Genomic DNA, 16,251 nt, shown 5'->3' with positions numbered 1-16,251 from the left:
CAATCTTGATTTTTTTTTTAATAATGTTGTTTTTCTGTGGGCTAACAGATTTATTTATGGAGGACTATTGTGCAACAGTGCAGTGCTGTGTTTATTTTGCACAGGGGACAACTTTCCCAAGTTTACTCCAAGGAGTTTATTGCAGCAACAGCCGAAACGTCCGCGGCGTCTGATGAGCAGTTGGGTCTTTCCTCCTCGCGGCCCTGCCTGTGCTCTATAAAAGGCAGAGCCGCTGCTTTCTGCAGCGTCGCGGGAGCTGCTGTGTTAATCCGAGTATGCTGTACATCCCAGCCGGTCAGAGCTCTGGTATTTATAGGGAAAATACCTAACATGGCTTGGGCAGGTCAGGAGGAGCCCTTGGCGCGAGCGGGCACGCGCTTGTGGCCGCGCTGCCTTTCCTGCTGCCTTGAGCAGGAGCCACGTTCCCGCCCTGCCTCCCGTAAAGGGCTTCTCCTCAGAGAAAATAGGCAAGAAAAGGCATAAATTCTAGTTTTAAATTCCATCCTGATGCAGCAGTAGTCATTTACAGCATGAGACAAATGGCTTTTCATCCCAGCCGCTTTCATGTTATCAGGATGTGGCCAATGCTGTTATGTAGCGCTATTTTAAGAAATATATTTTCAAACAAATTCTTGAAAGCTACTTGAAAATAAAACATTAATGTAACAGTACTTAAGTGGACTAAACTTCCCTGAAGTATGAGGAGTGTGAGAGCTGACTTTCAAGGATTTTTTGAAGTCATTTGATGTATTCTTTCCTCTTTCCAGAGAAATGTCTATGGTTTGGAGGCAGCAAGGGGTTATATTCAGCTCATAATCTTCTTAAATTGTGGGGAAGGGATTTGGAAAGTTGCATATTCTCAGAGCTCCTGAAAAGCCCAGGGTTTGGTCACAATACTGGAGGAGGTTTCTGTGAGGGACTTTCTAGCTCTGTGACTGCTGACAATCTGGGCTGGTCGTGGTGCAGATTCCGGGAGGGAGGGTCAGGCACAAGAGGAAGATGCTGGGGTAGGTGTTTCCAGGAGGTGGTGCAAGGGCTGTTGTCAATGAGCCATGTGTAGGGCTTTCTAGTTTCGTCTGCACAGGGCATTTTGAGACCTTGCTTTGCCATGCAGTTAGCTTCTGATTATCGGTCTTGTCAGAGAGTCACGGGTTGCTGAGCGATCCCCCTGCTCGAAGGCACCAGGCAGGCGAGTACCAGGGGACAGTAGATGCCACCCAGCCCGCCAGAGTCCTGGGTGGCAGCTGGAGCTTTCCAGCCCTGCCAGTTCACACTGCAGTTCACTCCTGCTCTCCCTCTTGYAAGATAGTTGTGCTTTCCATAAAATTGTCAGTGTCTGAGCTTGGTTTCTGAGAACATTAGACTGCCTTCCTGGCAGCCCACTAGTCCGGACATCTGGTGATCAAAAGAATATGCCGCCTTTAATGGTTTCTGCTTAAAGACACCTCCATTCTTACAGCCTGTCCTTTAATGATATGATTTGAGGAACTGTTAGATACGTTCTGAAAACAGTCTCCCCATTCAGAGAGTGTCTGGATCTCAGTTTAGACTGTAATGTCAACGTACCAAAGAGTTTGCCCCAGTGTGTGCAGTTTGGCGCTCTCCCTCTTGGCACAAGCTTCTCCCAGCTCGTTGCTTGCTTCGGGGAAATGTCTGCGCTTTGAGGTTCCCTTTTCCATAGAGAACCACATTGGTGGCATCGGCTTCCTTGGTAAGTGGCTCGGAGGCTTCTTTGAACCCATATGACTTGAGAGTTACTGGCCCAGCAGGGCAGGACTCTGGTGTATCTGCTCCGCACAACATGGTGCCCTCGTCAAAATGAGGGAGAAGGTGGAGCTGGGAGGCTGCTTTTGCCTGAGCTGCTGATTGTTCCTAGATGAGAAAGACCCAAGTGTGGAAGCCTGACCACAGCTTTCTGAACGGAGGCTCTCAGCCTGCTGCTCTAGTGAGGAGGAGCCATTTGTTTGTGGAAAGCCTTAGATAAGATGCTCGAAGATATTTAGGACTTAAAAGGAGATTCTGTATTTCTTCCTAGCGAGTTGAAAAGTTTTCCTGTTTTCTTCTTGATTTATGAGTCAGAACAGGACCCAAATAGTCACTACAGTGGCAGCACTTTGGTCCCAGCTGTTCAGAGTGAGTGTGACACACCAGGGAGCACAAAGGCCACGATCTGTTCTTTTTAAWCTGTTGTTTTCTGATTCAAAAATATAATAAGAGTTTTTAGAGCAGTTTTTCGAGTTGTTTAAGCTGGTTTGACCAGGGGCAGCCATTGGTGCTCCCTTCGGCGCTGCCGCGGGCCTTGGCGCGGTGCCGGCGGGGAGYGCGCGCTGCGGCGGGCGGGCGGGCGATGCCCGAGCGCCGCAGGAAGGAGCAGCAGGCCCCGCTAGCGAGGGAGAGCCTTGGCCGGGGGACGGCTTGCGTTCCCCTTCCCAACCTCAGTGCGATTTACCCAGCACAGTCACCCCTGCTCTGAGTGCAGGGGGCTCTGCTGCTGGTAAGGGGTGCAGATTGCTCCTCCCAAAATGAACTCATCAGTGCAGAGATGCTTCCCAGTCCTGAAGCAGTGACTCCAAGAAGAGCACACGTCCCTGTTCCTCCTAATTCTCAAGCCCAGTAATTAATTTGAAATCTCTGTCAACTCTTTAATTATTGAGCAGGTGAAATTAGAAAGAAAGTAGGAGCATTCTGGAGAAGTATTGGGTATGGGAGAGTGGGAACAACTGAAAAAGTAAAGCAGTTGTTGATCATTTTTCCTGAGAGAGGCAGAGTTAACTAGCAGCTGAAAAATCACATAGTTTTTAATTTTCTGTGTTTTTCCCGCAGTGGTAGCTTTCTGTTTGTAGAGCCATGGGWGCTGCTGTTGCAGACGGCATAGCCRGCAGTCGTCAGCGGCCGCGAGGCTCTGCTCTGCGCGTGTGTGCCCTGGGCCGTGTCCCGCACTGGCGGCAGCGCGGGGTGCTCCCTGCTCCCGCGTGTCCGGCTCCGCGCCCGGCTCCCGCTTCCCGGGGACACGGTGAGGCCGTGCCGCCGAGCTCCACCTCCCCAGCCCGCTCGCAGCTGCCGCCTCTCAATGAGGCGAATTGTGGCCGTGCTGGAGGCGCAGCAGAAAATAGGTCAAGTGTGGGCTGGGGTAGCGCGCGCTGGCGGCGCCGGCTCAGCCTAAGCCTCTTCTGGGCACCCAGACAAAGCCGTTCAAGGGAAACCTTGCAGCTATGAGCTCTGCGGGAAACGTTCTGCTCTTCTGGAGCCGTGACGTTTGTGGCTGGCGTTGCCCTTGGCGGGAGGCCGTGCCGGGGAAGGAGGGCGCGTGCTGGGTGCGGGCAGGGGTGCTGACGCGCGGCTCCCTGGCGCGCGCCCTGCAGGGGCCGGTTCCTGCCCTGCTGCGAGGGGAGCCGCGCCGCCCTGCAGCCCCTCCTCCCTCAGCAGCCGCCACACCGCCCCTCTCACCACTGCCACTGCTGTCTGTGGCAGCGCTGGCCTTGGAGGAAGGCAAGGAAGAGCCTCTTGAAAAGCCAGGTGCTGTTTGCCAGGGGCTGCTGCTTGCGCGTGGGTGCAGAGGGCGCGTGAAGCGGCAGGGGAGGAGGCCTGGTTCAGTTCCCTTCCTTGCCAGGTGCTGGAGGGCAGCTTGCTCCCGCCGCTGCCTTCCCAGGGCCGCCTCGCGCCGCCTCCTCTGTGGTTTAGCTCTAGTGGCCGGCGTGGTTTTGTCTGGACGAGGTGCAGTCTCGAGTCCTGCCGCGGTGAGGGGGCCCTGTGGCCGGGCACAGGGACGGCAGTGGTTAACGGGTGGTGCTCCGAGATGTCTGATACTCTGCCCATCCAGGCTTCATTTCACTGCTTTATTCCTCTCCCCACACCCTCCTCTGATGCGAGGCAAGGTAATATTAGAAAGGGAAACCTCCTAAGATGGTAACTTTTGTCCAAAACAAAATGGTTACTGCCAGTGGGGGAGAGGAGCAGAGATCAGTGATACAGTCAGGTGCGTGTCACATGGTGTGATCGGTAAGAGAAAAGAGAAGTGGTTGAGGAAAGGCTAGTTATCAAGGAACTAAAATACTGTGAGAACTGCGCAGACATTTCAAAAAGAGAAAGAGTAAAAAGATTACTATTTATAAGTAAGAGTGTAAATAAAAGCTCAGATTTGGCTGCATATGTGGCTAGGTTTTTTTTTTTTTTTATGCAAGAAGATCACGTATTATAGAGATCTTTCATTATAACCATTTGTACTGCGTTTGCGGTATAAGGTATCAGCAGTCTAAATTTAAAAGCACCATTTTTTGTTGCTGCTGCCATGAAGATTGTTGCAGCCATCCTGCTCCTGGTGAATATCTCCTAAAGATCCTGTGCCAAAAGCAGAGTATGGCTTATTTTATAAACACAGAGCTCGAGGTGGTCACAGATGTCACAAGAAAGGAAGATTTTGCAGCTTAAGGGGAAAAAATACATCTACTTTATGAAGATGCGTTTTAGATATATTTGATGAAATGTCTTTTTTTGAGGCATCTTTTCTCAGTGCATAATTGGAGCAAAGTGTATATGAATAATGTAAAGGAGAAATGTGACCAGAGTCCCAAACTAGCATCCTTAAAATGAAGCAGGCTGAAAAGCAGTATTGATTGTACTGGAAACAAAGGGAAATTCAGGTAACAAATAATTTGAGCTGCGTAAAATGTGTGTCACCAGAAAACTGAAGGTTCAACCTCTGATGCACTGGTCTCTGAATTCATTTACATTGTTTGAATTTCAATGTGGTCCCTGTACCATTAAAGTACCTAATGAAAGGCTTATTTTCATGTGCAGTTTTTAGTGTGTAAATGTTGTAAAGATACCTCTCCAGTTGGTTATGTACCAGTTCTCATTTAATTCATGTCCTAAATCATCAGAAAACCTCTAAGCAGCCAGAGGAAGCTATAGTTAATTAAACCACAGATGGTGAGGACTAATGTGGTGTTGACCTTTCTAAGGACTGCAAAATCTACTTAGTCTTTTTCTCTAAAACACTGGCTGAAATGAGATTCTGCTGATGCAAAATGATGTCCTTCATGCATTGAAGCCGAGTGCAGAGACRCTGTCGCCAGGGCAGGCGCTGCCCCAAATGTTTGCAGGTTCTGAGGCATGGACTGTGTTGAGGCTTTGTCTTCAAGGCTCTAATTTAAGCATTTCAAATGCCAAAAGCTACTATTTTCCCAGTAGTAGTTTTCCTATAATACAAATCATAGGTTCTTCTCTTTTTCTTTGTGGAAAAGTAAAAGTTGCCAGCTGATGYTGGAGTTTCCATGGCCTCCTAAGCACTACATGAGCTGTGTAATTGATTATGTGGGAGGTGAGGGAGGGGTTCTCTGGATCCGTTCTTGAGTTTCTGTTGTGTGCTCAAGGCTTTTGCCTCCCAATTTCAAGTGAGCTTGTTTCTGCACTCTTCTGGGAAGAAGRACCTCATAGTATTTAAATGTTGAGGAAACGCCTTACTTCACTAGCACAAGCCTTGCTGGAAAGTGGAAGTGTGCTAGTGGTGCCACCACAGACGTGTCCTRCCAGCCAAAACAGAGAAGGGGCTTGCGATTGCTTGGAGCTTTAAGAACACACTCTGTTTTGGGGGCAGCGTGCTGATTCTGTAATACACAGGGCTGTCTTTTGGTGTCTCGGACACTGTTTTGTTTGTGGATGGGGCTCGAAGACAAGTCCTCAATGTGACTGAGACTTGTGTGTCTGGGGTGTGCTCTTGGAAATTCTTGCTTGATTCATAACTCAAGAGTTCAGAGGTCTTGTAAGTGATCTGCACTTGTTCACCCATGGCTTTGAATGCCAAATTATGTTCGTCTGAAAATGTTGCCCTGAACAAAGATTCCCTGTTTCTGGGAAGCAGCCCCGGAAGAGGCAGCAGTGGGTCTGGTTGCAGTGCAGTGGTGTCCTGACCTGGTGGCATGCTCTGCAGTTTGCAGTTTGCAACCTGCTCTCTCCTTTTGTACCAGAAGGAAGAAAATAGATATACTCAGAAAAAATGTCAATCATTGCATTAATTGGGAAAATTATTTCATTCTTTGTGCTTTAGGCCGTTGTAAGAGTCTAGCACATCCCCAGCAGGTCAGGATTTTCATCTAAAAAGACACACAGCCGAGTGAAATATTATTTGGACAGTTAAGCAGCAAGTCCACTGCACCAGAAGTAAATTCCTGTTTTAGAGTGGAATGACAGAAGACCAGCAGCAGAACTCTGTAAAAGCGGCCATGTGTTGAGGAGCTTCTCATAGTCACGCTGCTTCATGTGACCGTCTTCCAGAAGGGTAGGAGGGACTGCCTGTGTCATCTTCCTGGCCCAGAGGCTCTTTATCTTCTTGCTGGTGTTGTATGTAATCCTTCTTTCAGCAAGGGCCGCTTCTGCGTCAGTTCTATTAAGAACTGCGTGTGGCAGATTTTAGAAAGAAATTTGCCTTTCTCTTATTTGCATTTTGATTTGCATTTCGTAAGGGTTTCAAACCAGCAACCTCCTCCTGGAGGAGGAGTTCYAGGGCTTATGGAGAGGGATTTTTTTTTTAAGTAGAAGTACTTTAAAGGAGGAAAATACTAGAGAAAAACCCAACAGGGCATTTAATGTTTATGCAGCTTGGTCTGTCAGTCTTGTTCCTTCAACCAAGAAGGAGGTGAAAATGAAGCTCCTAATTGCCAGCAATCAAGAAGTACTTTACAAGTTATTTTGGTTGTTTTTCTTGAACAATAAAAAACGTAGGGTAAAGAAAAAGATCAGGCACTGCTGAATCATCTGTTCATCTTTAGTACTAAGAGGATATTGCAAATTGTCAGCCTTTTGCTCAGTGCTCACTCTTTTGTTTGTTTTTTGAAATTACCCCGCTTGCAGTTTTCACTAAAGCAGTTTGCTTAAAGGTTTCACCTTACGGTTTAATGCATGAGCTAATTAATATCCTGGTTTTGCAGATTTTCAAATTTAACAGAATACGTCTTGTTGCACACAGCTTTGTCCCTTGATACACATAGTACACGGTGTATATACCAACAGTTGTGGAACTGATTAGATTTTAGGATCTGTTTTATTAATTCCTTGCCTTGCATTTCCAGGTGGCAGTAGCAGTTGGGCTTTGCCAYGCTGATTTTCATTCACCTGTATTTTAGTGCCATACTCCCAAGTGCACAGCAGAATATTTTTTTTATCTCAGTTACTGACAATATATTAAATGCTAGTGTTATGTGTTTGCGTGCATGTGTGTGTTTATATATAATATCTATATATATAAATTTTTTTTCAGAGATCTTGGATTCTCTTTGCTATTCCTTCTACAATCCCAGCCATACCTGGGTATGGTTTGTGTAATGGATCCTTGACCTCCCTTGTGCCCTTTGCAGCTCATCTCCCCTTTGCTGATTTATAGTACATGGTGAGCTATTAAAACAAATATAACATCAGAGTAGTCTTGGCTATGTCTGTTTGAAAGCAGGGGTTGAGCAGGGACTGGAGAATGAAGGAAAAGCAGTCTGGTGCTGCCTGATGCCCAGCTATTTTTTTTCTGTTGTAGAGAGGTATTAACAGCACACACAGTAATACCTGCTTGATGTATTTGTTAATATCCAAGGAAGACAGTTGCCTGGACACGTTGGTTTGGTTTGCTGAGGAGGGTGGGACGTGCTTCTTAATTTCCATCCCTGTTCTCCATCTGTCCAAAGCTGAGCCCTCCCTTCAGCAGCCCCTGGGAAGGAAGCATCATTTCTAAAGCTCTGCACTGACCCTGCTTTTCAAAGCCTCTGTAGTCTCCTTTGCTAGGAAGTGTTGCACTAAACATTTTAGGTGTAAGATACTGGTAGGCTTGATGCGTCTGAGTAGAGGATCGAGCAGAAAAGATAGACCAGTTCTGTCTGTAGATTCCTCCTTATCTTCACTGTCAAGTTCAAAGAAGGCCAAGGTGCTTAAGAGGGATGTGGAATTTAAAGAAGGAAGAGTCCCGGTGTGTGTTGTGGCCAGTGACAGGGCTAATCCCTAACTAGTGTGCTTGAGGACAAAGGAAAGGCTTGGGCACGTGGCCTGCAGAACTCATGGTGAGAGCAGCGTAACATGCCTGAGGTGAGAGCCCCGATGGCTGCGTGCCGGCTCAGCGGGCGCACACGTGGAGGCAGCATCTGTGTGTGCGGCGGCGCGGGCGAGCAAGTGGGAGCCCCCGCAGCGCCGCGGTGCCTCGGCCAGGGAACACGCTGCCCGCCGTGCACCTCCTCCCGCGAGGCCGCGACGGGGAGYGCAGAGGAGCGGTCATCGTGCGGCTCCCACACCAGCGAGTCTGCTGGGTGCCATGGGACATCGGTCCCTCTTCCCAGTGTTCCTGCATCTGTCTCTGGGATCTGGGATCGAATCCCAAAATGGATTCGCAAATGCAAGCGAAGCAGCTAATGTCTCTTCTAGTCTGCCTGAGGAGAGCAAGGATTTCGCTGTGCTGCCGTTGGGGGACGAGCGCTCTCATGGCCGCTCCTGGCTGTGGTGGTGTGAACAGTGGAATTGCCTGGTGGCATCTGTCACCTGGTGGCAGAAGTCCTGTTGGTCGTCGTCCTCCCTATTGCTTGGCTCCACGCCACAGGTATTATAGCGGTCACCAGGACCGTTCTTTTTGGATCTGTTGGTGTACTCCTGAAAACGCTGGAAGGGGAACAGCCATTTTCTTTAACAGATGAAGCGTTGGTGCGTTCTGTGATGGAGAATAGCAAACCTCTAAGGAAGCGACTGCTGAATTTGAAACAGAGACCTTGTGATACAGTGAGTTAATAGGAAGAATCTCATTGGGGTGAATAGAGAGAAATCGCTAATGTCATTTGAGGGCCTGACAGCAGTGAACGGTTCCCTGAGTGTTGGCTCTTATATTCTGTGGCTGAAGCTCTTCATAATAAATTGCGAGACATCAATGAGCTTGTTGGAGATCAAGGGAAGAAATTACTTGATCTCGGTTGCAGTACTGATAAAAACGTTTTACATTTTGTATGTTGAGAGTCTCTGTGATTATTCTAGCTCTATCTGAAGTTCTTTCAGCACAAATGAATGTTCCTCCTGGATTTCCAGGGCCACCGTCTGCACTAGGAGTCACCAACCTGCAGAGCAGCTTTGCTTCTCTGACACAGATCTCCAGGCAGAAATAGCAACTGTGCTCTGAAATAGAGAAATAGATGTATAATCAGGTGATGATTTGAGCCACGCTTTCAAGGGTACAGAACAGTGCTTTGTGTAGCATTTCCTTGCTTGGAGGACAGTGCCACCAGTCTTGTCTTAATAACCCAGATGTAGTCTCTCCAATTAAGATAGTAGAGAATCTTTTCCAACAAAATTGAGATCAAATAAAATGTGTTTTAATCATTGAATTACCTTGTGGATGAAGGCCTGCATACTTGCAAGTTAGTAATGGTGCTTGTTTCTTTTATTATACAGGTATGTTTTATGAATTATCTTTATGTTTTTAAACCTGTATATGTAAGCTTGTGTTTGATATGCATGTCCATATTAAATTTTATAAATACRTGAAATAAGGATAAYTTTTTCTTGATTCTTTTTGTTATTRYTTACCTAGTTCTTGCTGCATACCTGTAGACATTGAATTCTTTAAAAGGTCGATTTAGATCGTAGTAAACCAGTATTTATGAAAGTGTGATCCTATTAATAGCTTGTAAGTCTGGCCACATACAGGATCTGACATACTGTGATGCTTTGAAATAACTCTTAGCAGTATCTTGCACTTGTAAGATTTTTCTAGCAGTAACCCAAGGACTTTTAGAGAACCAGAAAAATTGCATCAAACTACTTAATACTGTATTGTAAAATATATTTAGGAAAATAAACAGAAATGTTGCAAATAAACATAACATATGGTTCTTTCTTTAATCTCTACTTTAGGACGACGTAGACAGTCTAAACCCAGTTCTCAGGGATAACCCGCAGTTACATGAGGAGGTAAAAGCCTGGGTAAAGGAGCAAAAGGTTCAGGAGATTTTTATGCAAGGTAATTATTTGGGAAATTGTGTTGTTTTTATTGTGTGTTGGCTAGCTTAAGGCTGTTAGTCGCATGGCATTTGTCCCATAGCATTTGTGGCATAGTGAAGAATGTAATTCTAACTTGGTACTTCAGAAGTGTTTGTTAAAACAGAAAACAAGCCTGTGTAAGAAGCTGTGCACAACTTCTCTGATGTCTTGGGGACTGTGGCAGAAGCTGAAGATCTTTAGTCTGTAGGTACTTGACAAGGATGTGTTCTGGAAGCCCACGAGTGAAGGGCAGGCCCGCGCCGTGAGCCGTTTGGAGCCGCGACGCTGCTGCCGCCCTTGCTGTGGCTGCCGGCAGCAGGAGAGCTGGCACGTGGTGCTGGTGCCTCTTCCCACCTCCGTCACCGAGCAAGAATGCTTGAGACAGCCCCCTCTGAGACTGAAAAAAGGGCCTTTTGAATCAGTTCAGATTTCATAACTCATTTATAATACTGCAAGGTTGCAGCAAACCCATCCAGTCATCAGTTACAGTCATCGTTTTTCTTACACTGCAGATACAAGCTATGTGAAAACTAGTATGAAAGAGACGGAAATTGTTAACCCAACCTTGCTAATACTTCTAGTGTTACGTGCACTGCAGTGTGATCATTAACTTTTTGCAGGACTGGTAATCAGCTCTCCAGAGGCATTTAAGTGACTACCTGTAGGAGGCAAAAACTAACTTGTATGGACCTGGGCTAAAATCCCTAGGTAATCAACAGAGCAACTTGGGGCCAAAAATGCTTGAATCAAGGTTGGGAGGGAAGCAGCAAATAACTGAATGTTTTAAAGATGGGAATGAGGTTTGCTTGGGTGTCTGCTTTGTTTCATAAAACTAAGATTAGAAGACCAAAGGAATATGGTAAGTGTAATGCTGAAGTTAAAAGCAGAATACTTTCCTTTTGTGGAGTTTTTAATTATGTAAAGTTATTCTTAAGGGCCACAGAGAAAGGGTTCTGCAAAAAGCGAAGGGCTTGCTTGTGGAGGTGGTATTTGGTATGTCCAGATTAGTAATTTTAGGTTTTATCACTGTATCATCAGTTACAGTGTGAGTCAGTAGTCTGATGAAATTTTGCAGCCAAAAGGAGTTTGAGAGGTGATGAGAAATCAAGTTAGGGCTGCATAAAAAAAAAGAATTGAGCTTATTAMATGTGCTTCATTAGAGAACAGTGAAAAGACAATTTACCAAAGGCTCCGTATTCCCCGGTAGAGAATCAATACTGTAAAAAAGCTCCAGCGACATCAAACCAGTCACCTCAATAGTCATCACCACACGGCTGCTCGGATGCGCCYGGGCTCCGCGCAGGACGAGCATTGCCCAGACGAAGGCGAAGTGGTCGCTGTGCCACCAGCCCGTGGAGGCCACCGAGACAGCAGCGCTTTGCACCAGACCTCGGGGCCTYGGGGCCTGCCCTGCAGCAGCACCGGCTGCTCTGAGCCGCTCGGAAGCCTCCTGTTCTGCTGCCCTCCCGCTCTGCTTTTCCCTCCCTTCTCTATGTCCYGTCCTCCTGCCCCGTTAGCTTAGGCGGCGTTTTCACTTGTGCTCTGCACAGCTGCCTCTGTTCAGGTCGCTAGTGTTGTCGTCATGGTTTGGAGGAGCCTGTTTTTTTCACCTGCAGTGCTGAAGCTGCCATACCTTGCTGTTTTCTGTTTTGACTGCTGCTGCAGTTAAAGCAGTTTTGCTGAAGAACRCAGAATCATGGAAATTCAGTTCCAAATATTTGGACAGAAATGCRTTGATTTTACAAGGGGAGGATTTTAGTCAAAGCTGCTGACGTGCATACAGAATGAGACTGAAGAAAAAACCCTGGCCCCAGTGACCTTGCCTCTGGGTGGCAGTTACTGCAGCATGTTTTGCAGTAGAGATTGTAGGCTTGGCAGCAATAGCTTCTTCCTTGCTGAAAGAGCAACTCCCAAATTTGGCCAAGTTGAAAACTTTGAGGAAAAATAAAAAACAGATCAAGGAACATAGTCAGCAATGACTTAGATTTTTTTTTTTTTTTTTTTTTTTTTAAGCAATTTAAATCTTTGACATTTTTCTCCCTATTAGGTTTCTTACCTGCCGGGCCTGTGAGGCTGCGTGCGCAGCGACTCTGAGCCGCGCGCGCTGCAGCGAGGCGGGMGCTCACCGCTCACCTGCGGGGCCGGGGACCACGGCCAGGCCGCGTGTGAGCAGCAGGGCCGCGCTATCCTCACGGCGCTGCCCGCAGCTCAGCCCCGCCGCGGGCGCAGCTTAATCTTCCTCCCTCTTCCCGACACCCCAGCAGTGTGGAAGAAGAAAGGGTCTTTCAAGGTAGCTGAAGGTGGATGCACAAGGAGATAGCACAAGGGCTGGGGTGAAGGACAGGCGCCAATTAGAACAAGGAGTACGAGGAAGGGAATTAGCCCTGGGACAGCATGGAGCAACGCAGGRGCAGCCCAGAGCTCATCAAGGGGGACGATGGAGCGTCATGTAAACTGCAGAGACTGGGGAAGGATTGGGAGCCAGGGCCTGGAGCTGCCAGGATGAGACCAAGGGCTGGGAAGAAACCAGAGGATGGTTGTGCAAGAAATGGAGACTGAAAATCAGGGTGCGGATGGCAGAAGGATGGAGGAGCTAGGATAGGAAAGGAGGAAAGCGGACGCTGGGCAGAAGGACGTGGGCAGAAGTTAATGCAGTGATGCTGACCGACTGAGAGGAGCGGTAGGGCTGCCATGAAGCACTGGAGACCTAGAGGGAAAGAATGTGGGCCCGTCAGAGGCAGCAGGGTGAGGGCTGTGTGAGAGGTGCTCCGCAGGGAGGACGGGCTGGAGAGAAGCCATCAGGAAGTGTGTCCTCCTGGGACCCGGTCTGCTCCAAGGCCAGGAATGCCAGACCTCAGCGTGCGGCTTGTTCTACTCCTGGTCGTGCGCGTCCGCACGGCACAGCTCCTGGGCTCGCCAGAGCCGCTGCGGGCTGAGCCGCTCCAGCAGCCCTGCGCGTGTGGGCCACTGGTCCCCACTGCGCACTGAGCGCCGTGGGCAGCGGGATGCAGCTCCCGCCTATCCACGGCCCCCTTTAAAACCTAGCTGATCACATGCAAAAGGTGTTTTACAAYGGCTTGCTAAGATTGCAAGAAAAAAAAACACATGGAGACGTTTAAATTAGTGCTGCTTATGTACTTGTAATTGATCCCTGAGCTGTTGGCATTCAAAATAGTCCTTATGGTCACTCAGTTCTTTCTCGTGCGCAGTGTGTGGGGTGGATATGGGCAAGATGTCCCCTCCACCATCCTGGCCTGTTGCTGCAGCTGCTTGAGCTCGTGCAGCGTGTGAGACAGGGTCAGCGAGAGTGATGTCCACAGAGCCCGGGGTGATGGCCAGGCCTGGCCAGGCAGTGGAGCAGCCGCGCGGGCTGAGGCGCTCGTGTGAGCTGGGCCGCTGTAGCTTGAGGCTGCTTGGCTTGCCTTGGTTTCCTGTACGCCGGCTCGGGGCCTGGGCGCGGAAGGAGCAAAACCGGCACAGTTGGGTCTGGACGCGGCGGCAGCGGCGCCGCAGTGCGTGAATGCTGACGAGCCCGAGGACCTCTGCTTGGGAGGAAAACTTGAACCTCAGTATCTAGATCTTATATAAAAGGAGTTATAAAAGGGGTGCTGTGTTGTCCTGGCCATCCCCTGCCTCCAGAATGGGCTTGTGCAAGTGGAATCAGTTGATCCTGGTGAAGGGGGACAGTGCACAGCGTTAAGACTTCAYATCTTAAGGCAGGAGCTGCAGTCTTGCTGGCCTTTGCTTTTGAAAATGTTTTGTGTGGCAGGAGTAGGGATTGGATCACTGAGCTGCCTCTGAGCTGAGGAAACAGAGAGAAGCTCTGTGGTTCCTTTGGGGAAAGGCTTGGCACAGCCAGAGCCCTAACACCAAGGTGCAAACGGTTTTGCCAGCCAAGCAGGGGCCATGTGCCTGGCCTGTGAAGTAGCTGCTGTATAACCTGCTGCTGCCGCTTTCTAGCCTTTCACATCACTTTTGTGTGGTGACTATTTGTAGGCAGGGATTTTCCCATCATTTGTCATTAGGGATGTAAAAAGATGTAGTTAGATAAGAAAACTGTATGTTGAAAATGTTAGCATAATTGACCTTAAAGCATACTTAAATGTGCCATTTGCATTTCAAAATGTCTTTCTGAATAAAAGTAAAATTCACAGGCATTGCTGTGCCGGAAGCATTTACAGTCAGTGTATTTGCATTATATGTTGCATGATGAAGCTTAAAAGCAAGGAAAAATATTTGTACTTTTTTTTTTTTTTTTTTTTGCTAAACTCCTCAATGGCTTTTTTTTTTTATTTTTCTAAAGGTCCGTACTCCTTAAATGGTTATAGGGTGAGAGTATACAGACAGGATTCTGCCACCCAGTGGTTTACTGGTATAATTACTCATCATGATCTCTTCACTCGCACTATGGTTGTTATGAATGACCAGGTGAGTTTGATATGCTATGCTCAGAAAACGTGCCCCACATAAAGTGTATATTGCAAGCTTTAATGTTTTTTGTGCTGCTCTGAAAAACGCACTGAGCTGCTCACTTCCAGCAGGGAAAATCCATTGCTGCTTGTGCTGGAGATGCAGCGTGTCTTTCCACTGGGCCAGCACTGAATGCTGAAACTGAATATTTGTGCAATTACGTGATTAATTCCAGTCCTGCAGTTTTGCTTTCCTTCTGCTCTCGTTACTGGACGAGTTAAGTGTCTGAGGTGGAGCAATCTCTGCTTCAGAACTGGTCTTCCCTGTCAGCTCAGTTGAGAATTTCTTTTCTCAGTCTAAAATCTCGTAGCGTTGCAATAACAGCAACTTCTGTCCAGCAATTGGGGTGTCCCCGTTCCACAGTTTACTGCAGGAAGCATTTCCTGAAGCCTTAATTTATTTTTACTGTGGTGAGCTTTAGCTGTGTTTCTGAAAATACAGCTATTTCTGAAAAGAATTAACACTGGTATTTCTAGTGGCAGCAGTGAATCCTATTTCAGGATACCTCAGTAATGACTCAGTATTGGTGTAGTCAATGACCTGTTTGCCTTGAAAGGTCTGACAAAATCATATACGACAATACATATAAATTTGAGTCTGGTCTAACACTCATATCCATTCTTTTCCCTTCACTTACTCTAATAATTTTTCCAAATGCCAACTTTTCACTTTGTGAAGCAGAAGTTAAAAGACCTGTTCAGTGTTTCTTTCTAAAGTAGCTCCCGTCACTAGCATCGCTCCTAGAGCCTTGGACTTCTTCCCTCTGGACGTTTAGGTTATTGTCTGGCAGTTGAATGCAATGTTGTAATATGTTTCTGCAATACCTTTTATAATGTATGAAATATATGAGTATTTTGTACAATTTATAAATTTTAATTGCTGCTTAAACATTATTCTCTAGAAAGAGCTTAGTGTCTTTTAATTTACAGTTTACATTTTGGTGAAACAGAGGGAGCAGTGGTGCGGTGGTAACTTTAAAAAGGGCGGGGGAGGGAAGGGAATTATCTTTACAGTGAAATGCTCATGCATAAATTGTACTTTTTTCCCAGCCTCTCTAAAGTCCTACCTCAGTTCTACTTGCCAAGATTAAGTAGGCTTTTCTCTAATTAGTCTTTAACACACAACATAGTCTAAATATAGGTGAACACTGATACAGAAAATATAAATTGGACAGTGGCTGAGCAACTGCTGATTATTGTTTTTCTTTTTCAATAACCAGGTGTTAGAACCTCAAAATGTTGATCCTTCTATGGTTCAGATGACCTTTCTAGATGATGTCGTTCACTCTTTGTTGAAAGGTGAAAATATTGGCATCACTTCACGCCGAAGGTCTCGTTCCAACCAGAACAGCAACACAGTTCATGTAGATATATTTCTCATTTTACCTAAGTGTTATTGTATATTGCAAATACTAAATATACATGTTTAAAGTCACTAATCAAAATTGTGTTAAGTCATTAATTACAAAATTAATTTTAGGGTCATTTTACACGTGCGCAAGCAAATAGTCCCAGGCCAGCAATGAATCCCCAAAGTGCAGCACCCAAACAGCCTTCCCAGCAGCAGCAGCAGCAGCAGCCGCCGCAGCCGCAGCGCAGTACTCGGCCGAACAAAAGGAAAGGCTCCGACAGCAGCGCGCCTGACGAGGAGAAGATGAAGGAAGAGAGATACGATTACATTGGGCGAGGAGGTAGGAGCAGTTACTGGGAAGCGAGGGAGAGGGTCTTGAGACTCTGTTGGACTGGAAATGTGATAAAAATGTTTTTTTTTTTTTTTTTTTTCCAG

The 16,251-nt window shown here is 47.1% G+C and overlaps 1 protein-coding gene across 2 annotated transcripts in view; it reads left to right on the top strand.

Annotated features, from left to right (window-relative positions):
* Nucleotides 1-16,251, top strand: part of JMJD1C (jumonji domain containing 1C) — a 141,366-nt gene that overhangs the window by 96,382 nt on the left and 28,733 nt on the right. For both annotated transcript variants that reach the window (XM_026043008.1, XM_026043007.1), the window contains 4 exons: nt 9,871-9,976; nt 14,300-14,424; nt 15,686-15,829; nt 15,946-16,156. In XM_026043008.1, the coding sequence (XP_025898793.1) occupies nt 9,871-9,976; nt 14,300-14,424; nt 15,686-15,829; nt 15,946-16,156 (586 nt within the window). The remainder of the gene's footprint in view (nt 1-9,870; nt 9,977-14,299; nt 14,425-15,685; nt 15,830-15,945; nt 16,157-16,251) is intronic.

Source organism: Nothoprocta perdicaria, unplaced genomic scaffold, assembly GCF_003342845.1.
Source record: "Nothoprocta perdicaria isolate Ctin4 unplaced genomic scaffold, notPer1 scaffold_32, whole genome shotgun sequence".
In the NCBI taxonomy this organism is placed as follows: domain Eukaryota; kingdom Metazoa; phylum Chordata; class Aves; order Tinamiformes; family Tinamidae; genus Nothoprocta; species Nothoprocta perdicaria.
Note: the sequence above shows the minus strand (reverse complement) of the source record. Positions and strands in the feature narration are given on the sequence as shown.